At 34.4% G+C, this 27,683-nt stretch overlaps 1 protein-coding gene across 1 annotated transcript; it reads left to right on the top strand.

The window, feature by feature from the left end:
* Positions 1-449: 449 nt before the first annotated feature.
* LOC144658994 (transgelin-like) lies at positions 450-27,134 on the top strand. Its single transcript, XM_078519516.1, has 6 exons — positions 450-604; positions 2,836-2,975; positions 3,818-3,878; positions 25,650-25,754; positions 26,404-26,436; positions 26,760-27,134. Exons 1-6 carry the CDS (start codon positions 554-556, stop codon positions 26,955-26,957), a joined length of 588 nt encoding a protein of 195 aa, XP_078375642.1. The 5' UTR covers positions 450-553; the 3' UTR covers positions 26,958-27,134.
* The last annotated feature ends 549 nt before the right edge of the window (positions 27,135-27,683 follow it).

Raw genomic sequence — 27,683 nt, 5'->3', positions numbered from 1 at the left:
GAGCGAATCACTCGAGTTTCCTTTCTCGGTCATGTTGAAAAAAATCAAATGAAATACATCTGAGTTTCGTACTTCTAGCAACTTCTTTGGAGCTAAATAAAACTCAAGCATTTCTGCTTTTAAACATACTGATTAATCGAGAGTTTCAGACACCTTTTGTACACTTCCATTTAAGGATGAAAACCATTATGGCCGACCAAATATTTCCCGAGGCATAGTTGAAGAGAGTCTGCTTAAACTAGACTCATAAAGTAAACCACTACAAAAATCTCACTACAGTTAACTTTGCAAATGAACTTTGTTAACAGATACTAGACAATTAAGTTATTGCTTGATGGTAAAAGTGAGTTATACAAGACAGATTTGTGAGCTTTCTTTGAATCCTATTATTTTTCACCAAGCGTGGCGAAACGACTAAACAAATTCATTTAAATTTTGCACAGTCTCCATTCTTGACATTTTTGTCTCCCGCGCCCAGCTGTAATAAGCTGCACTGTCAAGTGAAAGAACTGCTTATCACAGAAATTGCGTTGGTTTAACTACACTTACTAACATGGCTAACAAAGGAAGGTCGTTTGGTCTGTCAGCAGAGGCGGAAAGAAAGGTAGAATTGAAACTTTACTCCAGGTCGACTTGTATTATTGTTTTGTAAGCAATATTGAATTCTAGAACGGTTATTTCAATGATTTATAATCTGCTGCTCCAGGAACTAAAGTAATTCTAAACTAATAATTTTCAGCCGTACGCTCTATTAAGCGTTATTTAGTCACTAGTTTGTAAGGCCAACGACAATTCAACGCTCTTAATTAGATATGGCCATCACAAAGTGTATGACTACTTGCATAAAATTGTTCATTCTCCAGCAGTTACTGCTTTTAGAGCTATGCTGCCCTTGTGGATACATGCTAAGCCGGCGTCGAACTTACGGGAAATTAATTTTAAGATGCCTTCGGCTTCTCGCTTTGAACGACGAAGTGATTGTAATTAACCAACTTTACAATGTCTACAATCACTGGGGACTCTTGTGAGGCGTGTCTGTTAATTAACGTTGCCCATTGGAACTCGATTTAAATGTGCTTTCCTTTTACTTGTGTTCATTTACGAAATTTGTAATCCGATCAAGCCTTTATTGGTGACAATTTGACTTTTGATATTGTCTGCGCTTGTATTGCCCATAACTTGCAAGGTTACCCAAACAGCAAATGTCTTAATTTAATTTTTAATTAATTAATTGATCTCATTCAAAAAGAGAAGTGAGAGGCGAAGCAAATTAAAAATCTGTTTTCTAGTTTGGATTGCAGCTCGCAAATTGAGTGCGGCATGCATTTATGAAAAGTGTATGCACGAAGTGCAACGACTGATACCGAAAATGCGCGAAATATTTATGAAGAGGCTTCGTAATGTCTTTGCATCAATAATTGCACGTGCAAAGCATTGTCTGGTAAAAAAAAAAACACTATTTTGCAATGCCAGGGGTGCAATGCATTGTTCTTTCTACAAAAGCCCGTCGAATAAAATTAGCAAAATTACCATACTTAATATAATTTTTGTATTCGCTTTTTGCATGGAAAGCCGTTTCGGAAGAGTGAAAACAAGCAATTTGTGTCCAAGATTTCAGTGCCGGTATAGAATTTTATGTGTTGACACAGAAGAGAGTAAACTAGGTGTATTATATATAAATTGTCATTTCGGACGCCAAATTCTAGCATGAGAAATTTTAAATAACTCTCAATGGAACTTGAAATTAAGGTGATTCCCTAGTATCGCATTGCGCATCCTTACTGCGCAGAATTTTACGCGTAATTAGCGCGCACACATAAACAAAATGGCGGCTTTTTCTATGCGGCTTGGCTCGCGAGAGAGAGAAATCATCCTTTTCTCGTAAACGAGTTCGGTGACCTATCATTTTTTTCTCTTAGTTCGAAAGTAGCGATCAAATTCTTTCTATAAAATGAATACAGATCAATTTCCATGGCAGAATAATACATCATCACCAAAAAAGTGTACTTTGCCAGTACTCGCAAAGGAAATATATGGAATTATATGGTAAATACAAGGTCTTCCTGCTCCTAAACGAATACGGTGTCCCCCCTTTTTTATTTCAAAATTTAACTTCATTTAAGGTAAACAACCAACTGGCAAAGTCTGGTTGTAAATCTTTGAGCAGTTCAATTTTAAGGGAATTACCTTAAAAAAGCCGAGTCCGATATGACAGTTACAGTGGCTTACAGCTTTGTTGCAAAAAACGGTAACCCCGATCCTTATGCAGTTTCATTATTCCAAAATATCCCTGTAAAGTTTTAGCGGAATCGGCTTTCAAACTTTTATGATATAACGTTTTTTAAAGTAACACGGCTTATCAAAATTTTGCTTTATGAATATACTGATGCTCAATGTATCTCCTGCAACCTTAAGTGAAGAAAATAGTTGGAGTTTCGTTGGTTGACCTGAAGGTTTGGTTGGTTTAAAAACACTTCTAGGAGGCGGTCACCTATTCCCCGTTTACTGTATTTCGTAACACGATGAGTCTGCCGGGGGGGGGGGGGGGGAGGGGAGGGAGCTGTAGCCTAAGAAGACACGATAAACTCGAAAGGATTTTTGGTGGTGGGCTCGTTATTTTTTTTTGAACTGAGCTTAAAGGCTTAACTGAACCTCGAAGAGAATGAGGAGAAGTACGAAAAGCATTTTTTGATTCTTCTCATCATTTTCCACGCGACTGCACGCGACTACGTGGTTGAAAGCGTTTGGAGTCATTTTCGTATGGGAATACAGCAAAATCCCCACCACACAGGCTAAGCGAATAATGACTTGTGTCACTCGACTTTTTTCTTGCAGAAAGAAGCCAAATACGATCCGGACTTGGAGGCTCAAGTAAGAGACTGGATTAATCAAGTCCTAGGAAGAAAAGTTCTTAAACCCGAAGCTGATCAAGAAGATTTCGTGGAATCCTTGAAGAGTGGAGCAATTCTAGTCGAGTAAGTTTAAAAGACTGATGCATTTAAATATCAGGAAAATTCCTAGCCTGAGCTTTAGCTGCCTCCTGTGGTCGCAATTATCCTCTCTCTCGGTAAGCGACCTGCTGATGTATGATGGTCGGGCTACAGTAGCCTATCTTTTTCCCTTACACCCCTTTGGAAGCCTTTTCACAAGCTGTAGCGCCGCGATTTCTTGAGCCTCCTGGTATACTGCGCAGTGGCGGATCTAGGGGAGGGGCCAGGGGGAACCTTATTTTTGGACCAAATAGAGGAACGTAGGGCCGAGAATTTTATTTCGAAAGCCCCCCCCCCCCCAATTCCAGGGTCTGGATGATCGGGCCCTCACTTATCTGAAGGTCTGGATCCGCGTCTGCAGCGTACTGTTATTTTTTTGCCTTCTAACTTAACTAAAAACATTGTGGACATAACATTGTGAACGTGGGGTAAGACTGCGTTTACATGGAGACAGTATAGAAACTATGTAGTTATTGCGTTAGGGAAGCCACGAGCCATGCGGCCCACACTGCCGGAGCTTATGCCGGTTTCCGTAGCATTAAGCGGCTAGGAATATTTCTACTCCCCCTGAATGGGATGCTAATGCATCACAGGGTAACCCCCGGTGCCCATTTACACACCTGGGAGGATAGAGGCACTATGAGAGTAAAGTGTCTTGCCCAAGAACATAGTGACCCCGACCGGGGATCGAACTCGGACCGCTCGATCCGGAGTCCGGCGCAATAACCATTAGGCTACCGCACCTCAGCTACTGCGTTAAGGGTGAAGCAATTCTGAGTACGAAAACGAACTATTTTAACCGCTTTGTCTTCCCTCGTATTTTGTAGACTGGCAAATGCGGTCGGAGGAAAGATCAAGGTAAACCAGAGCAAGTTGGCTTTCAAAATGGTTAGTAGTACGTGCTGCTTTGTGGAAAGTTTTTTTGACAACTTCGTACCCAGGGTCTCTTTTCTATCCGCTCCCTTGAGCGGGAGACAGGAAAACAATCTCTTTCTCTCGCGCGCGCGGGAGAAAAGAAATACTGCGAAGGAGGTTGACTTTTCGCTGGCTTACAAAAGGATGAATGAATAAGTGTTCATAAAAACAACAGACTCAACAGACAGACGTGAGACTACAATGTATAATGTATAAATAGGGACAGTTGGCAATAAAGCTGCTCCCGCCGTTTATCCCTCTTTTTACCGAATGGTAATGAGGTGTAGTGATGATTCGCGAACCTGAAGTGACGTGTTTCCGTCACTCCATTCTGATATTAAACCGCAATTAATTCATGCATTAACGTGCTGACAGAAAGGTTGTTTAAAACGCCATTCAGCACATGTCAATCAAAAACAAATTATCCTATAACCTCATTCCGCCGGGTCTCTCTCTTTCAGGGAACAAGGTTGAATTTTTACAAAACAAATCGAAAGAGGATCAATTACACTTATCCTCTGGTGATAAAAGAGAATAGAATTCGCTCTACGAAGCCGTAGAGCATACTCTATCAATGACCCATTCACCTAAGAAAACATTCAAACGCAAATGAAGTGAGATTGTGACATAACTGATAGCAGCTATAAGCTACATGCAGTTACCGCGTCTTTATTGTAAACACAACATTCATGCTGCACGATTTTGTTTCGCGTCACATTATCTTCGTGTCACGTCATCCGTTTTTCATCTTTTTGAGTCGTGCAGAAACGCGCATCTTTCTCAAGTTTTATTCGCTGCTCAAAATAACGCTATACGTGCTGACAGAAAAGTAAACATATCCACAAAACAAATTTACCTAATGCTAAATGGATCAAAGGTTACACTTTTGTGATGAAATAGAATTCGCGCTACGAAGCCTGAGAGCACGAACCATCAATGACACAATTCCCATGGAAAAATAAAACATTCAAAGGCACATTATTGAACGCTTATTTGAAGAAAAAAAACTATCAATGACCCATTCACGCAAGAAAACATTGAAAGGCAAATTAAGTGAAATTGTGACATTACTGATAGCAGCTGTGAGTGAGTTACACGTAGTTACGGTTAAAAAATTATTACGCTCGCCATGTGACGTGTTGTAGTTTAACACCACATCCACAGCTTGAATCCACAGCACGTTTCTGTTTCGTGTGATGTCACCTCGTGTCACGTCATCTGTTTTTCATCTTTTTGAGTCGAGCAGGAACACGAAGTGCTCGGGCGTATCTTTCTCTCGAATTTTATCCGCTGCTCAAAAATAACGCTATACGTGCTGACAGAAAAGTATAGATATTCACAAAACAAATTTACTTAACGCTAAAAAGGATCAAAGGTAATACACTAACCGGTAAATATTTTTGTGGTGAAAACTGAATAGCGCTACGAAACCTGAGAGCACGAACCATCAATGACGCAACTCATGTGGAAAAATAAAACATTCAAACGCAAATAAAATGAGATTGAATTACTTTATTGGACACTTATTTAGAAAAAAAATCTCGATGATTTGGTAAGTGCAGAATGCAATATGGAACAATTGAAAGTATGATGTTTTATATATGTTCGTGTTTATTTGCTTTACTTTACTTTCGGAAAAACTGTTCACAGGCTACTTGTATTCTTTCCTAGGTGTTCCTTACGTTAATCTTTGCAAACGTAACACGACACTTTCGTTCGTTTGTAACAAAATACTTTTGTTTTCCTTGAAAATGCCGTAACATGAAACTCTTGTTTTTTGTTTGTTTTACGGCGACATCGATGACATTTGTTTAATTTAATTAAGTTACGGTTTAAACTGCACGAAAGACGATTCTCAAAACTAAAGAACAAATCTAATCAAAAAACATCTTTTTCGAAAGGGTTTTTAAAACGCAGTACAGCTAGGATATTTGTTTCCTGGTTATCAGGTGTTCACGCCGAAAATCCCGGTGCAAGTTTTTGCATACCTAATTACGATTTACGAAAGCGCTGTGAACACGTCACACGCTCACTCAAGCATGAAGCCGAGAAGCACGTAGTGTGAAGATTTCTTTCAAGAAATGTCGGAACCGTCACGAAAGCATGTTCAAACACTAAAGCGGCAGAGGTTTTACAAAATAAAACGGAGGTTAGTTCAACCGATGGAGAACAAATAAAAGGAAAGGAAGTGACGGATGTAACATGATATTGTTGTTTTTTTCTCGCAGATCGCTGTGATGCCTTTTAAGTCTAATTAAATTAACGCCACGGATTCTACAGGAATTCAACCGCATTGAAAAGCACACCACGTTAGGCTTTAATACAAAATTTCTAAACACGTCACTGTTATTTTAATTTTCGATAGCTTGAATTTCAGTTTGTTATTGAAACAGCAAACGAGATACTTTTGTTTTTGTCAAAAACATGTAACATACTTTTGTTTTTGTCAAAAACGGATGTAACATGATGTTTATGGTAACGTGATTTATTTTCTGCAAAGAAGGCGACATTGATTATAACACAGATGTTATCAGGTTATCAATTAATTATGAGATGCTAGATCACCTTTTCTAAGAAAACAGCATTGCCATATCAAGAAATATTTCACATGATCTGCTATGACGCCTTACTGTCTAATTCAATTAATTTGTGGTTTTAACTTGGGGCCACGGAGTCTACACGAATCCTTCTGCAGAAGAAAAACGCAATGTTCGTGATGAAGACTGATCTGCGCAAGTAGTATAGTACTTGGGGGTACGAGATCATTTTTTAAAAAATAATCTCATCCCCCCAAGTACTATACTACTGCCCGCCGACTGGAACAAAACTGAAATCAAAAATGAAATCAAAAATAGAATCAAAAATGAAACCAAACCTCGAAGCCAAACTGAAAACCAAAATGGAATCAAGTTTGAAAACCAAAATGAAAAAACCAAGCCTGAAAAAACCAACCCTAACTCAACCCTAGGTTCAAAATAAAAAACTTCTTATACTCTTTTTTAAAAATCTTGCATCTTAGTGCGTTTAAACAAGCCTTGATATCAAATCACAGAACCAAAACTGAAATTCGAACCCTTCAAAACCAAGCCTGAAAAACCAACCCTAACTCAACCCTTGGTTCAAAATAAAAATAGGTCTAATAAAAATGCTGATTAAAACGCACTATTAAAAGTTATATAAAATTATAATGTTTTATTATTATATAGAAAAGTTATGGTATATAAATTTAATTATACTAAAATATGGAAACTGATGGCAACAAATCGTATGAGCGTTGAAAAATGGAATGAATTAGAATGTGAAATGAATAAAACATATAAAAAAAAACTAAATAATAAACTTTACCATATCAATAAAATAATTGATAAATTAAGCACTGAGAATAAAATTTTAATTAGCGATAATCAAAGGGAAAAAATAATTGAAATATTTGAATTAATTTTTGTAAATCTTAGTGCTATAAATAAATTTATAAAAAAAGATAGAAATATGGAAAAAGAAAGACATAGGCTTATAAGTATTCGTTATTTGTTAAAGAGGATATTTCAACATCTAGATATACCAAGTGATTATATTGAAGTTAGTAAACAACAAAAAACACAAGAATTTAATCAAAGATACTGGTCTGATATATGGTTCATATTGGGCGAACAAATATGTGATATTACTGACAACTAAATTCTTGTTTTTATATTTTGATTGATATATAAATATATTTAATATATATTTATATATTAAATCCTTCATAGAAATCCAGTTGTTAAATTCATTAGCTATTTCTTTTTATTGTAGTGCGTTTAAATTTGCTGTAAATCCTTGAATGGAATCCAACTGTTAAAGTCATCACTGTATCCCTTCCATCTTACCAAAGCTAGGTTCTTCTTATAGTTCCGCCGAATGACTTTATCAATACGAAATACTTCTTGTTTTGCTTTCAACATTTCAGGCTCATAAAAACTTCCTTGTATGTCTTCATTATTGAGATCTTTCAATTTGAAAGTAATAGGATTAGTGTATTGTATCTTATCGATTGTAAAAATTTCTTCGGTCCAGTTTGGGGTGTACCCTTTATCGAAAATATTTCTTTTATATTTCGATATTCGAACCTTATCACCTATTTTGAATTTCGGTTTCGGTTTTGATGTTTCCATGTCACCGTATAAATTGAAATATACTAAGCCTTCATTCTTTTTCCTCGAGGCTTCTACAGGTGTCATTTTAATGCTTGAGTGTTTGGTATTATTATATTGTTTTAACAGCTTGGGTAGCATATCGAGGTACGTCGTATTACCTTGAGTAGTGAATTGTTTCCACATTCGGGTTTTAATTGTCCTATTCCATCGTTCACAAACACTACTCTTCTCTTCGTTCTCGGTGGAGTATAGTGTTATACCATTCTTTTCCAAAAGCTCCTTCATATTTTTATTGTAATACTCTTTCCCTTTATCAGTCCAAAGATATTGTGGTTTACGCCCCTCTTTGAATATTGTTTTGAATGCTTGAGTTACAGTTTCACCTTTTTTGTCTTTTAGTGGCACTATCCAACCATATTTACTGAAAACATCCAGTACCATGAGAAGATATCTATATCCCTTGTTCCATTTACTAAACTGTTGCATTTCGACCAAATCCGAACACCATATTTTATCAATATGGTTAACTATAACACGCCGTCGAGTAAAGTTACGCTTTATTGGTTTGTGTAACTCATCAGCTAATTCTTTTTGCCAGCTTTCTTCACTCGACGGCCTTTTCCGTTTTTTGACTTCTTTTTTTTTATACCCATACCTACTTTCGATTTACCAGCTATTATATTTCGAGCCAAAGCATGTCCCCATTGCCTGTCTTTCCATGGTATTGCGTCTAAGGATTTAACCATTTTCCTGTCTGCTTCATTTTTGCACTTTACTTGATCTTTTGAGGATTTATTTGCACATACGCTGTAATCTACATCATGTTGCATGCTGACGGCATCTGTTTTTCCTGTTGGTTTTTCATATATCTCCAGTATTTTACCTGTTTTTTGATCCCACTTTACCTGTTTCTCTAAAGGATTACCAGGACCTGTATAACGATGACCAGGCATTACAAAACCCTTTTTTGGTGCTACTTTTAAAATAGCTTTATGGATATCGATACCTTTTCCCTTTCTGTAGTAATCAACATTGTCTTTCACTCCTTTGAAAGCTTGCCCAGCTAAAAGTCTAGCCATAGCACCAAAACTTGGTGCTGGGGTAACAAAATTTGAAGCCATGTATGCTATTTTATCAGTTGTAGATGGTCCTTTATAACGAGCAAGAGCTCCACCACTTTGACTTTTGACAAATTTAGTTTTAGTGATTCCACATTCAACACATTTACATTTAAGCATTAAACGTCCATTTTTAGCCATTACAAATTGTTCAGACTCTGGTATACACTCAGTCTGTTTCTTCTGTTTTACACAATATGATTTAACCATTATATATATATTGATTAGATATTAATCACAGTATTTATTCCTCCATTTTCCTGCTTTTTTATCCCAAACGGTTCCAGAGCATGACGGATCTTGATGCTCACTTGGAGATGTCCAGAATTTCTTTGAGAATAATCCGTTTTTCGTGTTGAAGGCACCTTTTGCGATATCTCCCGACCAATACTTTTTAAATAAATCCTTATCACCACCAGTAATACCCATTATGAAGCTTGCAACGTCTTGAGCTTGTTGAAATCCTGGAATCTTTTCGCCGACCTTTTTGTTAATCGTTTCACCAACTCCTCGCCCCTTTTTCTCACTCACAAAACGAGTTTTAGTAATACCACAAGAAACGCATTTCGATTTGAGCATTAAACGATTGTTTTTTGTTCTCACATATTTTTCAGAACCAGAAACTGAATTAGTTTGTATTTTTTCACGTACACAATACGATTTAGTCATTGTATATATATGAGTTATATATTTCTGAAATAATGTTGAATGAATTTTTCATTCTTCATTGTGTAATATATGTCAAACACTTTCAATAAATTATAATACGAATTCCCCTTATTCATTTTGTTGAGAAAGTATAGACAAAAGTATCCGCATGTGGTTGTATTTATGCTCTGGATCTGATTGTTTTGATGTAGCAATGTTAAATTCTTCTTTTTTGCGTGATCGACTATACCTTGAAATGGAGGCATGCCAAAACTATCAAAATAATTGATTACCTTATCTTTTACATAAGTAGCAACCCAATGGCTTCCCCTCATATATGAGGGTTGAAGATTGTATATAAATAATGCTTGTTTATGGTTATGTGGTACAGTCTCGTCTCTCATTAGTACGTTTTTTATTGGTATATTCAAATATGAACACCATTTTATTAGATCAAAATTACTCATGGGAATATTCTTATGGAATTTTGGCTTGTTTACTTTTTGGGTATTAAAATCTTTTTTTTTGGAACAATCAGACCTCCCGATTTGAGGAACCTATTATACTCATTCCATGATCCAATTATTGGAGGACTCCTATAAGATAATATCTCTTTCTTACTTGGTATTCTGATATTTCCCCCATCCTTCTTTGAAGTGTTATCAGTTGTTGATTTGTTAGTTGTTGACCTTCCTGATCTTGTTTTCGTTTTCGGAGCACTAATTCCAATCATTGGAAAACCAATTCGCGGTGCCCCATGACCGAGCCTAATGACCTTTCGAATTTGTGCCTTTGAGATGTTTAAATCAGATCCAACACCTAACTTCTTAGCCTTATTCAATTTATTGATTTGTCGTTGAGTTAGCATTAAACTGTCATTGCCAGTCATATCTGAATTGCTTAAGCGAATAGTGATCTCACTTTTATTTCTATGAGCAGTCAAAAGCTTCCTTCGCTGTCCTTCTGACAGATTCACTTTATGAGAGTGATAAGTTGTCATTACTTGTATATATATTATATGTTATATAATTTCTAGTTTATAAAACGTATACAAAATAAAATGGTTTATACATAATATTCAATTGATTGATTTATACAATAACCAGCTCATTCCCCACCTTGTCAATGACGATTGTCTCATCATAAAGAACGATGGCATGGACGTTGAAAGGACTATCTCCAGCACTATTAGCGTTTAGTTTATATCTGAAGATCAACTGCTTTGGGTCTCTAGTTACTCGCTCTGCTTGATATGATAAATCAAAAAAGATAATAGGATAGAGAGAGTTGTAATTTGCCAAGTTGAGTTGTGTACCGCTGTTGTAATCATTCTTTCTCATACCATAAGACATCAAATCATTGAAGATCCTAACTTTGGACTCACTATCATATTCGGTCTCAGGATAAAACACTCCGTTGCCGTATTCCAATCGGCATGTTGTCAAATAACTACCATTCCCACGGTCAAGATTGATATTGTAGGTATCAAATTCATAGGGATTTTCATCTGCATTGTTTGATTTAGCTCGTTGTAGATATACAAAGATAGCCTTAACATTATCAATACTGGATGAGATCTGGAAGAATCCACTGCTATTCGTTGGTGCGGAAACCTCATACATTTCGCGCATATACGTCCAAGTGTTCTTTACCAAGAAGGAACTAACAAACTTATCATATAGGCTGTCTTTTGGAGTCAATTTTGGAACCCATAGAAGGAATCTATTAAGGACTACTCGTCCATCAGCTACATCATCGGCCTTTTTAAGTAATTCGGCGTCATTCTGTAACTGTATATTGAACTGGAGTTGCATTGGGAGTAACATTCGACCTTCCAGCTCTTCAAAGAAACTGTAACGATTTAGAGGTATAACAACATTGACATCATTGAGACCTGTCGTCAAAAGTCGCCTAGCCTCAAACCCTGCATTCTGATTAGCATTTGCTATCCTATGGTCGGTATCTAGATACCAAAGACTATTTTTTGCTACTGAGCGACTAAAATCGTCACTATATTCGAGGAGGTTCTTAACGAAAGTAACTTTATGGAGATTATCGGTATCATAAACGATTTTTCCTGCTGATTTAATCATCATGTGGGCAATCAATGAATGTGCTCCATTAATAACTGTGATACGATTCGCCCCCGTGGTTGCTCCATCAGCTAACATTTGCACCTGAAATTGCACCTCGAAATACGCATTATACCAATCATAGAATGAACTTCTATCATTAATCGTGAACTTATAGCCGTTTTTAAGTTGGTGCTGACCGTTAGCTGGGACTCGAATAACATCATCGAGTTGAAATCGAACCAACTCATATCTCTGTAAGTATTCACTTGTTCTGAAAGACATTATATTATTATGTTATATAATTTTGCAATTATGTACCAATTTTTTTAATCATTTTATTCATTTTACTCAACGCCTTCTTTTTACACCTGATCCTGATATTAATCTATTGATGATCATATCAGTACTTTCATTTTTTTGTTGGTGTCTGACAGGTGAGGTATTTACTTTCTGTAAGATTGGGGATAGTGCCTTTTGCCCTGCATTTCCCTTCCTCATATTCCTAAGCCTTTCCATTATAAGGTCTCCGGCTTTTTCTGATGCCTTTTTACCCAGTTTATCACCTGCATGAGAAATACCTGATTTTATTGCCTTCTTACCTAAGGGCTTGACAATTTTTTTAACAACAGACGACATAACACTCTTCATCGGTTTGAAAATGTTATCAACGATAATCCCTGACCCTTTGTGCTTATATACAAATTTACCAAATTTTGGATGGTAAAACCTCTTGAATTCATATGGTTTCATTATATACTATTATGTTATATTATTCTATCCTTTTCAAAATTAATGAAAAAGACGTATCCGCTCCATTCAGGTTAATTAACCGTCTCTTCCCATCTGTGATGTATATTCGAATGCTACTTATCTGTTGCTTATTAACCGGATTAAATGTGACCCTACGAGGCTCGATTGTAAACGAATAACTCGGCTGTAGTACGCTGGTCGAAAAAGTATAAATGATATCCGACTCTTCGCCATCGACTAAAGAAGTATTGACTAGATCGCAATGTACATTTAATATATCGGTATCTTGGCTTAGATTTGGGACTCTTGGACCAATATTAACCGCATCCTTTAATACCTTTTTATCAAACCCTATAAGGTCGTTGAAATTGCTATGCGTCAAATCAAGTTGATAATTTTGAGATAAAGTGATTGTGACTCGGAATGTTGTTGAATCAAAATCAATAGAGATGGGATATATAGGGTTATCATCATCTCCTGTATTAGTAATCTCTTTAATATATTCATCAAATTCAGAATAATTCCAAACACCTGCAGGGAAAGTTATGTCTTCAAATTTATTCCCATTATCAGAACTATATTTAATCAGCTGATTACCATATGAGGGATTTACATTAAACCATGTAAATGACATGTTAATAATACGATTGAGGCCTATCATATATTGGTAATTGCTATCCAATGTTATAGGCCTGTTGAATTTAGTTGTAAAATTTTGAGGAGTGTTATTACCTTGATTTTTAACACTATATGATGATAATACTAACTCACGATCCATATATATAATACAGTTACATAAATTAGACTTTAAAGTACAGATTATATATCTGTTTATATTGTTGTTTATTTATAGTAGACCTTTTTAAAAGTGTGTCTAATATAGCGACTCCCATATTTCGCATTTTAACTGATGTGTTTCCTGCGTTTATTGAACCGATGATCAATTCCAATTTTTTGAGAAGCTGTTTTACATCGTTAAAAAATATAACATTTCCACCTTTCTGTTTTTTTCGAATACCAGAACCTTTTATCGTTTTGGCTTTACTTTCGTAATGTTTTATGTAGTCATTTAATGCAACTCTTGCATTGTTTATTCTCTTATTTTTAATCTGTCTTTCCGCTTCAGATATAGTTCCCCTATTATATTCTTTAGTAACATTCGCCTTGAAACCTTTCAATTGTCTCCGTTTATATTTGGCTTTCTCTAAAATCTTATTAAGATAGTTCTTGGTTTTCTTTGGTGTCATTTCAGGCTGATCTAATTTCATTTGCACTACATCATAATCGTCGATACCAACGTCATCTAGTATTTCACTTACTTCATCATCAGCATCTAAAGCATAATCAATTTCATCCTCATCATATTCAGGAGGTAATTCATCTTCATATTCAGGAAAATATTGGGGATCAACATAAATCTCCTTTTTTCCTTCTAAAAGATCTTTTAAAGATTCTTCATATGTTGGTGGTTTCGGTACAATCTGTTTTTCATTTTGTGGCATTACAGGCTCATTAAATAAATTATCTACGTCCATATCCTCAAAAGGATCAACTTCAGGATAGTAATCTGGAGCTTCCAATTCACCTCTCATCCCCTTTTTGACACGATTTTTGGGTACTTTTGCTATCTGCAAATTACTTTTAATTACATCATCTAATTTACTTGTCACTGGTTTGAATACCTTCGAAAATGACTCTTGGCTTGTCTGCTGACCGATATTATTTTGTGTGATTGCATTTTTAACATAATTGATTTTATCGCCCAAATCAGATTTACTCTTTGCAAGCTCTTTCCATCTAAGTAAACTCATTTTATTTTATATTATTACGTTACATAAAAAATGAAAATTGAATATAAAAATCAACATTTAACATAGCGTTTAACACCTTGATGTACACCGTGTTGAACACCTTGTTGAACTGAAAATAATATACCCATATAATATAATGAGAATACCGAATTATGACACTGAAGACGATATGGCCTCAAACTTTAGACAACTATACGATTTCATGCCAAATCAATGTTTTCGGATGCTGGTTTCCTCACCATCAGGTGGAGGTAAATCAAACCTTTTACTTGATATGATATATCGGCTATTGTTTTATGATAAAATATATCTTTATGGGAAAAATCTTCAGCAATCGAAATATCAACATCTTTTCAATACCTTTGAACCCATTAGTCAAGAGGCTGGTTATTCTGTTATTGAAGCAAGTAATGATAAAATAATACCGCTTGATAAAATATCAGATGAAGGCCAAAAACTTGTCATCTTTGATGATTATCTCAATACGGGATCAAAAAATGATAGCGAAATACGCAACTATTTTACAAATTCAAGAAATAAAAATTGCAGTTGCATTTATTTATCTCAAAGCTATTATAATACCGATAAAACAATCAGATTAAATTGTACTCATCACTGTATTTTCGAATTCCCATCTAATAATGAACAAGGAATGATTTGCAGAGAACTTGGAATCAGTAAAAACGACTATCTCAAAGCAACTGCAGACCCATTTAGCTTTTTATATATTGATAAGCCACGAAAATTCGTAACAAAAAATTTCAACGAACCATTATAATCTAAATAATATCTATAATGAGTTATTCTAACGGTTTATTGCAAAATAAAGAAACAGTTGTTGGAAGAAATGGAAAAGATGGTAAAGACGGTGTTGGTTTCAAACTAACAGATTCAGGTGATTATAATATGGACAAAAAGAAAATATTTGGGTTAAAGACACCAAATGACGTAGCATTTGATGCTGATCTCGATACATATGCAAAAGACTTGAGTAGTGCTGTTAACAAGAGATATGTCAACCAATTTTTAATGAAAAAAAACAGTGATGAAACCCATTTTGATTGCGTTGGACTTTCATTGCAAAATACCGAAGTGTATTATCCAAGTTTATATAACGATCGATCTGTACCAAACGTAGGCTATGTTAGTGCTGAGGATAACAAAGTAAGGACTGAAATTGATGCCAAACTTGCTACTAAAGCAGACAGATCGTACGTCAATACTACTTATTTAACAAAGAAGACAGCAGGAGTTTTAGTCAATTCCATTCAAAGCAAGGCAGACAAATTTTACGTCGATAACACTTTTTTAAAGAAGGTCGTAGGACGAGTTTTGACTCAAAAAATTCAAAACAAGCTTGATATTGATGGCAGTAATTCGATGCAAGCTAATCTCGATATGAACTCTCATAAAATAACAAATCTAAAAAGCCCAACCAATGATACAGACGCTGTAAACAAAAAATACATGCTTGATCATGTTGATAGCAGTCATATAACTTCCGTTGGTCAAGAAAACACGTTTGCCCATATAATGACCGATAGTATCAATCAATTAAGCGAAGAAAATGATATCGAGCTTGGTAGTTTAATTGATCATCCGACTCCATATCACAAAATTAATACGAAAGTTGTAGACAGTAAGCTGGTACTTGACAGCAATAAAGGCTACTACTCAAGCAGATTAGGTATCAATGTATATAGTTTACCAATCAATCGATACACAATGGTTTTCGAGCTATTTTTTCCAGCTGAAATAGATCATGATAGTCTAGATATCGATATTGTTTCATCAATCGACAACATCGACAAATCAACTACGCGAGTTTATGATGGATATACTCGAACAATAACACAAATTAATAAATATCAACAACATCCTAATAATTATCTCTATGTTGATATCGTTTTAAAGATGAAATCAGGGAACGCATATGTCCCAAAATTACAAACATATATCGTGATTTATGGAATAAAAGGTTATCAGAGTGACGTTAATTCTAGGATATACGATCAGCTATATTATGTTGAAAATGATAGAATAGCTTTCAATGCATCAATTGATATGAAAACAAAGGCTATTTATGGTATTAAACCAGCTACTACTAATGACCAAGCTGTTAATTATGAACAGTTAAAACATTTTCGGGACAATTTGAAGTCTGATCTTGAATTAAAAATAGATAAAAAAAGAAACATCAGCTATTACCATAAAATTTTCGAGTATTTTTATGATCTAACGGATCCATCTGAATTCATCATGTCAGATGCAAACGGAGCGGTAATTCAGGGATTAAATAATGGTTTTGTCTTTAATCCCACAAAATTGTTAGAAGATTTTAATCCAAAAAACGGCTTTATGAGTGGTTTCGAAATTAATTTAAATGAAAATATCACTGAATCCAATGACTGGACTATATATATGGCATTTAAATATGACTATAAGCCCAGTGATAATAAAAGGATTAAAATAAACTTCGACAATGGTAGTAGTTTTGATTTTCCATGGGTGAAATTAGAGTCTAATCAGTTATCACTCGATTATGATTTAGATGTATCTTATGAGCAAATTAGAGATGTTTACATAGGTGTTTATTTGAATCTCTGGTATACTAAAATAGGTAATCAATTTAGAATCGGTATATGTAACAACGGCATTAGTCTCGATAAAATTTTCTCGGGGTATACGCTGAATGCATCTAGCCTTCAAATTTCTTCAGGTTACTATATACAAAGAATCGGTTTTAGTAAAACAGCAATATCAGTAAATAGTAAAGAGTATCACAAAGTCCAGTTTATAGACAAAGCGAAAGGAATTTTCTTTGAATAAATTGCTTAATTGTATAAACAATATATATATATGAAAGCTGTAGATTTAATACATGAGATACTAAAAAGTATTGAACGATTGATCCAAAATATCAGGAAATTATATAACAGAATAAAAAATAGAAAATCGAATGAACGAAACATTGTATAATCATATAACATATGAGAAGATATATGATGAATTTTAATCACATATCCAACAAATTATCAGAAGATAGAGTGAAGGAATTGAAGGACCTGTATAATAATTACCACCGATTACAGACATGTTATAAATGGAAGTATAAGAAATTGAAACGTGTTTATCTGTCTCTGCAGATGTCCTCCATTGGCTTGACTGTCATAGGTACTGTTGTTGGTAGTATCACTCTTAATCCTATTGTTATAGGTTGTTTGACAGGATCGGGTGTTTTGATTCATGGTTATATAACAAAGAGTAACATATCTGACAAAGTGAATAAATGCAAATTTGCATACACAAGTTATGAGAAAGTTTGTATACAGATAAAATGCTTCTTGAGAGGCTTACCATCAGACGAAAATGCTTTTCTGACCGATCTAAAAGTGCTTGACGACATAGTAATTGATCAATGCCCCACTGTAGATGAATATGTTAAAAAATATTATAAAAAATTCACTTCAGAATAATCTTCATAATCTCATCAAATTTCAACAATAAAATCTCACCCCAATACCGATCATTAAAAGCTCGCGTTTTTTTTGATTCAGTAACACAGATGAAATTGTATGGGATACCGAGCATTTTAAACAGCTGTCTTATAATATATTTCGTTGAGATCATCCTCTTTCTTCTTTTATTTATAGATGGAAGAATAGTATCGATCTCATGAAACACTTTGTAAATCTTATCGCGATGATTATGAGGCAATTGAACTCCATTTTTAATACATAAATCGTTTAAAACATTCCTAATATGGTATTTACGATGATATACCGATTTTCGACGTATTCTATAAAAATCAAAATACTCGCTAACATATTTATAATTCTGAGTCCCGCAATTTTGGCATACTTTCATATATGCATCTTCCAAAATATCAGGTTTATCACAGCAATGATCAACAACTTTATCGCCTGTATATAATAACTCATTGCAAAAAATACAAGAACCCTCACCCATTATTTTTAAATCGCTATGTATCACAAAACATCTCATATATAAATATATTTATATAAAGATGGTTCAAGGCAATAGAATTAAGTTATGAAGACTATCATCGAGTTTGTCTCTGTTTGCATGCATTGTTATATCGTCTAAAATGCAATTATGGAAACACTCGTAATTGAATACGCAACGCATATAAACTTTTTGAGTAAAGTTTACTCAAAAAGTTTATAATAAAAAAAATTCTTACTCATGACCTCAAAAACGAATTTATCGACTTGATATAGCCTAAATTAAAAATACCTGCTGACGCGTAATTCATCAAAAAACTCCCTTTTTAAAGACTGGTTGATTAAAAATACCTGCTGACGCGTAAGTCGAAAAATCACGCCATTGATAAAAAAACCTGCTGACGCGTAAGTCAAAAAATCACGCCATTGATCAAAAAAACCTGCTGACGCGTAAGCCGAAAAATCACGCCATCGAAAAACCCCCTTATAATTTCCGAGAATGCCTTCAAATGTAAACATTGTGAAACCATCTTTTTAGTCATTAATCATTTATAACTTATGGCTAAAACCGTAAACTGAATAAATTTAATGCTGATCCTTACGAGGTCTCCCCCGTCGTCGTTTCTGGTTTTTGTCTTCATTTGATATGTCTGAAGATAGCATTTTAATAATACAAATATTTGTTTTAAGGATGCTCTGAATACAATACATTTTATTAATGAAGGCTATATCATTCGAGCTTTGATCAGATTCTAAAAGGTGTTTGATATTTAATGTTATATCAGTCATTCTATATATATATTAAAGAAAATAATTATCTGTTTATATCTAAACGCACTATATTAATATAATGACAAGTTATGTAACCATATATTGTATAAGACCAATTGTCGTTACACAGTATGTCATTATATTGTAATCGTTGTTGATGACAACCAATAATATTTTATTACTGGTTATTTTTAAACGCACAATATATTTATAGTAAAAGATATAAAGAAATATCATTTATAGTATAATAAGAGAAAATGGGAAGAAATTTAAAGTATGATAACGACGCTGATAGAATAAACGCTATCAAAAATTCAAAGACTAAGTATATGTTAAATAAACGATGGAAATGCGATATATGTAATTACGATAGTTCATTAGCAGCTAAATGGACACATTTGAAGTCAAAAAAACATTTCAAAAATGCTGTTTTCAAAGCAATAGAAGATGATGATAGATTTGAAATAATTGAAAATAACAATACACAATGGAAAATAAAAATATCTTATCTAATAATATGAACGAATCAGATCTAGCTAAGCTATCGAAAACCGATCTTATAAAAATAAAAAAAATAATTTTACTATAAGACACTTAAAGAAATAATAATTTCATATAGTATAAAAAATGGAAAATAAAAATATCTCATCTAATAATATGAACGAATCAGATCTAGCTAAGCTATCGAAAACCGATCTTATAAAAATGATATTATCACTAAAAGCAAACCAACCTAATATTTACAAACCACGGCCTCCGAAGCCTACTCCAAGACGAAACGTTAAACAAATGATTCAAGATTATGAAGAAAATATCATTCAAACACCTACTGAGTTTAGGGATGATTACAAGCCTAAACCCATGCCACGGACTATAAAACAAAAACCAATTCCATTACCAAGGACTAAGATAGAGCAAGTTGATAAAGCTCTGAAAGGTTACACAAAGTCTTTTGAAATTGGTATAAAACACAACAAAGACCCGTTATTACAACTACAAAACACAAGGAAAGCTGTTGAATATCATATCATAAAAGAACTATCAGCCATGAAAGGACTCAAATTTGCTGAAACTCTTAAGGTGACATTTTCAAAGATGACTGGCGATAGTGTAATATATAAAACAGCTTATTTTAATTGCAAACCACAAACAATCATCAATAATCTAGAGATCACAGAATTACTACAAGCATCTAAACAACAGATATTAAATTTCGTAGCTCAATGGATATCTGAAGGCTCAGGATGGACTATTGAATCAGTTGATGGTCATTATATAAATTTAGTCAAATATGAACCAATAAAAGGCTCCTCCTATATTCAGCTACCATATGAACTAAGAAACAGTTCGAAAGGATTGATTAACATGAAAAATGAAGATAATGAATGTTTTAGATGGTGTCATATTAGACACATAAATAATCAAAAAAAATACCCTCAAAGGATCAAAAAATCGGATAAAGCATACATTGAGAAGCTAAATTATGATGGGATTGATTTTCCCGTCAATTTAAAACAGATAAATAAAATCGAAACGCAGAATAAAATCAATATCAATGTATTCGGTTATGAAAACAAACAAGCATATCCTATTTATATATCAAAAGAAAAGTATGACAATCAGATGAATTTATTATTAATAACTGAAAATGAAAACAAGCATTATGTTCTAATAAAAGATTTCAATAAATTCATGTACAATAAAACAAAACACAAAGAAAAGAAGTACTTCTGCATGCATTGTCTCCAGTGCTTTAGTTCTGAGAGAGTATTAAACGATCACAAAGATAATTGCATTCAAGTCAATGGGACACAAGCAGTTAAAATGCCTGATAAAGACAATAATATACTAAAATTCAATAACTTTCATAAGCAACAGCAAGTTCCATTCACCATATATGCTGATTTTGAAGCAATAACAGAAAAGATATCTGGTTGTAAGCCTAATGATGATAAATCATTTACTGAAGCTTATCAAAAACACAAAGATTGTGGATATGGTTATAAGGTTGTTTGTTGCTATAATGATAAATATTCAAAGCCTGTTCAGATATACCGAGGTGAAAAGGCTGTTTACAAATTCATGGAAGCTATGCTAGATGAAGTTAAATATTGCAAAACGACTATGCGAAAATTCTTCAAAAAACCACTAAAAATGACTCAAGATGATGAAGATGCATTTCATCAAGCAAAAGCATGTCATATCTGTGATAAAGAATATACCGAAAAAGATATTCGAGTCAGAGATCATTGTCATATCACTGGTAAATACAGAGGCTCAGCACACCAAGAATGCAATCTAAAATTAAGAATAGAGCCTGATAAAATTAAAATACCAGTCATTTTTCATAATCTAAGGGGATATGACAGTCACTTTATAATGCAAGAGATCGGAGCTATTGTTAAGAACCATACATACAAAAATAAAAAAGGAGAGATCAAAGAGATGAATATCAATGCTATACCCAACAATATGGAAAAATACATGGCCTTTATGCTTGGTACTCATTTAACCTTCCTCGATAGCTTCCAATTCATGAGTTCTAGTCTTGAGAAGTTGGTTAGTAATCTCCCGAGAGAAGAATTAATATATACATCTAAAATGTTTAAAGGTGATAAGCTTAATCTTATGGCTAAGAAAGGGTTGTATCCATACGATCATATGGATAGTTTTGTTAAGTTTAATGAAGGGCTACCAACTAAAGAAGAATTTTACAGTATATTAAATGATGAGCATATATCAGATGATGACTATAAGCATGCTAAAAATGTTTGGAAAACGTTTAAGATGAAAAATATGGGTGAATATCACGATTTATATCTTAAAAGCGATGTACTTTTGCTTGCTGATGTATTTGAAAGCTTCCGTAAGACCTGTCTTAAGTATTATAAGCTAGATCCATGCCATTATTTCACATCGCCGGGTTTGAGCTGGGATGCTATGCTAAAGATGACTGACATTAAATTAGAGTTGATGACTGACATTGACATGTATCAATTCATTGAAAAGGGTATGAGAGGAGGCATTAGTTATATAGCCAATCGATACGGTAAAGCAAACAATAAATACATGAAAGAATATGATGAGAAGGCGCCCTCAAAGTATATAATGTATCTTGATGCTAATAATCTCTATGGTTGGGCTATGAGTCAATATCTACCAACTGGATGCTTTAGATGGTTAACACAAAAACAGATAAATGAAACAAACTTATCGAAATACGAAAATGATTCCAAAAAAGGACTAATATTAGAAGTCGATTTGGAATACACAGAAACATTACATAATACTCATAATGATTATCCTTGTGCTCCAGAAAAAGTAAAAGTAACCAAAGACATGTTGTCTAATTATTGCAAAAACATTGCTAAAAAATACAATATATCAACAGGTTTAGTACATAAACTGATACCTACCCTAAATAATAAAGAAAAGTATGTCACGCATTATCGAAATCTTCAGCTTTATTTAGATCTTGGATTAAAGCTAATAAAAGTTCATAGAGCATTAGAATTTAATCAATCTCCTTGGCTAAAACAATACATCGATTTCAATACTGAAAAACGTAAAAATGCTAAAAATGCTTTTGAGAAAGACTTCTTTAAGCTTATGAATAACAGCGTATTTGGAAAAACAATGGAAAATTTGAGGAAGCGAGTAGATATTAGACTGGTAACTGATACAAAGAAGCTATTAAAACTAACAAGTAAACCAACATATGTAAGCAACAAGATATTTAACGACAATTTAGTGGCTGTGCATAAGATTAAAGAAACAATCACTTTAAACAAACCTGCATATGTGGGTATGACTATTTTAGATATCAGTAAAACACAAATGTATGATTTTCATTATAATCATATCAAACAAAAATATGGAGATAAAGCTAAGCTTCTATTTACAGATACAGACAGTTTAACCTATGAAATTGAAGCTGAAGATGTATATCAAGACTTTTGGAATGACAAAGAGAAATTCGATAACAGTGATTATTCTAAAAAATCACAATTCTTTGATGAAACAAACAAGAAAGTCATTGGTAAATTCAAAGATGAAGCCGCAGGAGTGCCTATATGCGAATTCGTTGGTTTGAGATCCAAAATGTATTCATATGTAAAAGACAATTATAAAGAAGAAAGAACAGCGAAAGGTATTAAAAAATATGTTATTAAAAAAGATATGACTCATAAAAACTACAAAGAGACCTTATTCAATAAAACACAGATGCATCATACTATGAAAACCATCAGAAGTCAAGGCCATCAACTTGGAAGCTATGAGATTAATAAAATATCACTGAGCTGTTTTGATGATAAACGGTATATACTTGATGATGGCTTAACAAGTTTTGCTTACGGGCATTATAAAATTCAAAGTTTATTTTAAACGCACTATAAAAAAAAAACACATATAAAAAAAAATGTGTCATAATATTATATGAGTAAACCAGAAATAAAAAACAACCAATTATCTAATTTAATCAATGAAATAACATCAAATCATGATACAAACAGTTGCTCAAAACATGTAATATCTATACTAAAACTTGTAATAGCACTCAATAAAAGAGCTCAATTAAATTAAAAAATATTATTCCATTTACAATCCATCTCAAATTTAAATTCAATAAAAAACATCATCGAATTACAAGAACTATGTAATCATTTAGATTCTCAAGTTAAAAAAATTGATATTTTAAAATCACAAATCATCAATTCAAACATTAAAAAAATAGAAATCATTATAAAAGATGATAATATAAATTTATCTGAATGTTAAATGAACAATCCACTATAAAAGAGATATAAAAAATAATGTATAATAAATATTATAATGGCATCAAATTACATCAAAGAAAAATTCGTTGAGATGATGAATATCATAGAAAAACATTGCATTAAAGACAATACACTTTTCTTACAATTAAGTGAAAAGGAACAATCAAATAGATTAGTTAACATTTGTACTGATCTCGGTATTATATCAAATATGATCCTACATAAAAACATGTTCAAAAATCTGATAAAAATACAAAAATATTATATTGAAAATGTAATATAAGACGTTCATTTTAAACGCACTAAGATGCAAGATTTTTAAAAAAGAGTATAAGAAGTTTTTTATTTTGAACCTAGGGTTGAGTTAGGGTTGGTTTTTTCAGGCTTGGTTTTTTCATTTTGGTTTTCAAACTTGATTCCATTTTGGTTTTCAGTTTGGCTTCGAGGTTTGGTTTCATTTTTGATTCTATTTTTGATTTCATTTTTGATTTCAGTTTTGTTCCAGTCGGCGGGCAGTAGTATAGTACTTGGGGGGATGAGATTATTTTTTAAAAAATGATCTCGTACCCCCAAGTACTATACTACTTGCGCATGCGTTTAGCACAAAGTATTTTTTCCAGAAAGAATTGTACCACAAGGAGAGCATAGTGCTTTCTGAAACAAATATATACCTTGAGTTCTTCAATTGTAAGTATCGTAATGGACTCCCCGATTTACCAAGGGCACACGGTCAGGTGCTCTCCATCCCCTCCCCCCTTTACAGAAATAATTAATTAATTGATATTAATTAATTAATTGGTGATTAAAAGTTTACACCGCGTTAGCGGTTTAGTGGCTTAGTGGTTTAGTGGTTTAGTGGTTTAGGGGTTTAGCAAACGCCAACCCACCAAACCATCACAATAGTGCATTCTGCACTAAAAATGCGAAGGTCGGCACTTCATCGAATTACCAAATTACCATGAGGTTGCTCGAAGAGCCTTTGATTTCAAGTCATTAGTCAATAGCGAAGCGCGAGAGTGACGTCACGACTCAGACAAACAAACCGAAATGGCGGGTGATTTTCCTAAAACACTTTCTAAAACAGCCAGTGTTTAAGAAACACTTTTAAAAAACGAAAACTTCACCTAGATTTCTTCTGTCTCCCTCAGAACACGCTGATGAATTCTAAGCCTCGTGGGGGTCATATTCATTTGCATTCTATTTTTAGATCTCGCGCGCTTCGCTAATCTTTCGCTTGATGTTTTGGCTTTTCTATTTGCTAAATTGGTTGAAAATCGGTTTTCTGTTTGGGACATTTTTACGACAATATAGAGGCGTAGAAACCCCTCGCTGGCGGTTAATCTCGTGTTGTGCTGACAAAACATTTAATGGTTTCTGGCCTTTTCTTCTTAAAGGTGGGAAAATGATCGAAGCCAAAAAAATGCGAAACAAAACAGCGCGAAATAATGCCAAAAAATTCGAAGGATTAACCGTTAATTATCTGATATAATTATCTGTTTACAAGTTTGGAAGTTCTCCTGCACCATCCTTGCTCCCCCAATACAATTACTCCGTCCAAGGCTCAAAACCGGCATCTGGATACGAAGTCCAACGAACTAACCACTTGGCCAACGCGTCTCCCTACATTTCCGATTGGCTGACTGTAATTTTCTCATCTTTTTATTCTGTTTATTTTCTTTCTTTCCAAAATTCCAGATGGAGAACATCGGAAATTTCCTTGCATATTGTGACGAAATGGGAGTCGCTAAAAACGACAAGTTCCAAACTGTTGACTTGTATGAAGGAAAGAATGTACCTCAGGTAAGTTAGGTACTTGTCACTGACTGGCAGTTGAAAGCATGATTTCTATTTATGGTATATAAAGATTACTCCATGTAAAAAAAAACATCTGAATGCAATGGTCACACGACACATCTCCACGGTCTGGCCAGGACTGTACGCATGCTCACAGCCTTTTACCTGTGGAATGGCAGCCCTGGACAGCTGTTTCGTCCTTGTTAGGACGAAACAGCTGCATCATCAGCATGGCATAGCCAGGCGTTAGGGTCTCACACGAGATCATAGACCCTGCCGTTTACTCCAAAGGCGAACCCGAAGGTTGGTTTATACCTCAGCCCCATATAGAACCATATGAGAGCTGTGGCTGACTTAGAAGTCTCGGCAATAAAAGAAGTACCAGTTTACCAGTAAAACGGACAAGTGAGTGCAGCGAACGAATGAGTCAGTCTGATACGATTTTCGTCAAAATTGTCGAATGAACTGATGAGCATGCGTACACGGCTGCTAATTTGAAGGAAAGTAAGTTAGAATTACTGTATACTAAAGCAAAAAGTTAATTCGCACTCGATTTCTATTTCTATGAAGCGATTCGGCCTAATATACTATTACCTGTTCAGTGCTGCTGTATTTTGCGTTGTAATTTTTTTGCCCCCGTATTGTTTTTCTGCAGGTTATCACTGGATTACTTGCTTTCGCCCGAAAGGTAAGGTCAAATAATCGAAATTTGTTAGTTTATTTCTTGTTTTAACTAGGCAGTCGGGGGGAAAAGTACCACTTTTTGACGAAATCCCGCGTCAAAGACGGACTGAGCTCGCGGTGCTCGTCTGAGAAGTTGCTAAGCAACATGACGTATTTGATCGCGTAATTACTTTCGGAGCACTCGTGAGCGCTCACGGTAGTTTTTGATTGGATGAAATAATTCGGAAACTCTTCGAGTGCTGCAACGACGATTTGCCAAAACTAGCACTTATTCCCCCGACTGGACCACTCGCGTTCTTTGATCGATTCTTGTCTTCTATTCTTTAGGCAAACGCACTCGGCAAGGCTGTACCTCAGTTGGGACCCAAAGAGGCCTCAGAGAACAAACGCGAATTTACCGAGGAACAGCTCAAGGAGGGCCAAAATGTGATCGGGCTCCAGATGGGTTCCAACAAAGGAGCCTCGCAGTCAGGAGACCATCATGGCCGTCCAAGGCAGATTGCCGGAGACACCGCATACCACTAACAGACCTTAAGAACCAAGAAAGTACTCAACACTGATGGAAATCAATATCATTATAGTTTGCATAATCGTTGATTTTCTACGCTTGGAAGTGATTTATCGCTACTTTTTTAGATCGTATACAAGAAATGGCTTTGTAGCAGTTTGTAGTTTTGTACGAATAAACTCTTGGGCTTGTGACTATTTGTTTAAAATATCTTTGCTGTTTAAGACCTTTAGGGAAAAATAGATCTAATTTAAGATTACACTGCCACAGGGCTCAGTAGACATGTTGCCTTTTTAGCTCATTCTCAAGAATGAGGTATTAGAGTCATACAGATGTTGACGGAAGTTGTTTTGCACGCGTGTGCGTGTACAAAAATTGTGTGGACGGAAGTTGTAGAACGGAAGTAATTTTACATGCTACCCCTCCCCCCTTAGTAACGTCAAAAATAACTTCAATGAAGCGCAGATGCAAATGTGAAAAGAAATTAAATCCTTGCATAGGGTAATAAATAAATTTAGATGAAATCACAATTTCGGAACTGTCTACAATGAACCAAAGATAAAGCTACGTCAACTCTTTTAATTGTAGTAATGCACGACCCGCACGCGTCGTTATTACAAAAATTTATCAATTGTATATTTTCATTTTTTTTTCTAAGACCCCTCAACATGTCCTCGACCCTGACCCCGATCTGTCTACGTCCAAGAGAAAGTATAAAGAGCGATCTAAAAAAAATATTCAAT

Source organism: Oculina patagonica, chromosome 6, assembly GCF_052425735.1.
Source record: "Oculina patagonica isolate OP01 chromosome 6, crgOcupat, whole genome shotgun sequence".
Taxonomy (NCBI): Eukaryota; Metazoa; Cnidaria; class Anthozoa; order Scleractinia; family Oculinidae; genus Oculina; species Oculina patagonica.
Note: the sequence above shows the minus strand (reverse complement) of the source record. Positions and strands in the feature narration are given on the sequence as shown.

What these genes read in the sequence shown, in the direction of transcription:
- LOC144658994 (XM_078519516.1), top strand. Translation starts at nt 554, where the DNA reads ATGGCTAACAAAGGAAGGTCGTTTGGTCTGTCAGCAGAGGCGGAAAGA. An exon ending in AAGGAAAGAATGTACCTCAG is followed by an intron (nt 25,755 to 26,403) that starts GTAAGTTAGGTA and finishes GTTTTTCTGCAG; the next exon opens with GTTATCACTGGATTACTTGC. An exon ending in TACTTGCTTTCGCCCGAAAG is followed by an intron (nt 26,437 to 26,759) that starts GTAAGGTCAAAT and finishes TCTATTCTTTAG; the next exon opens with GCAAACGCACTCGGCAAGGC.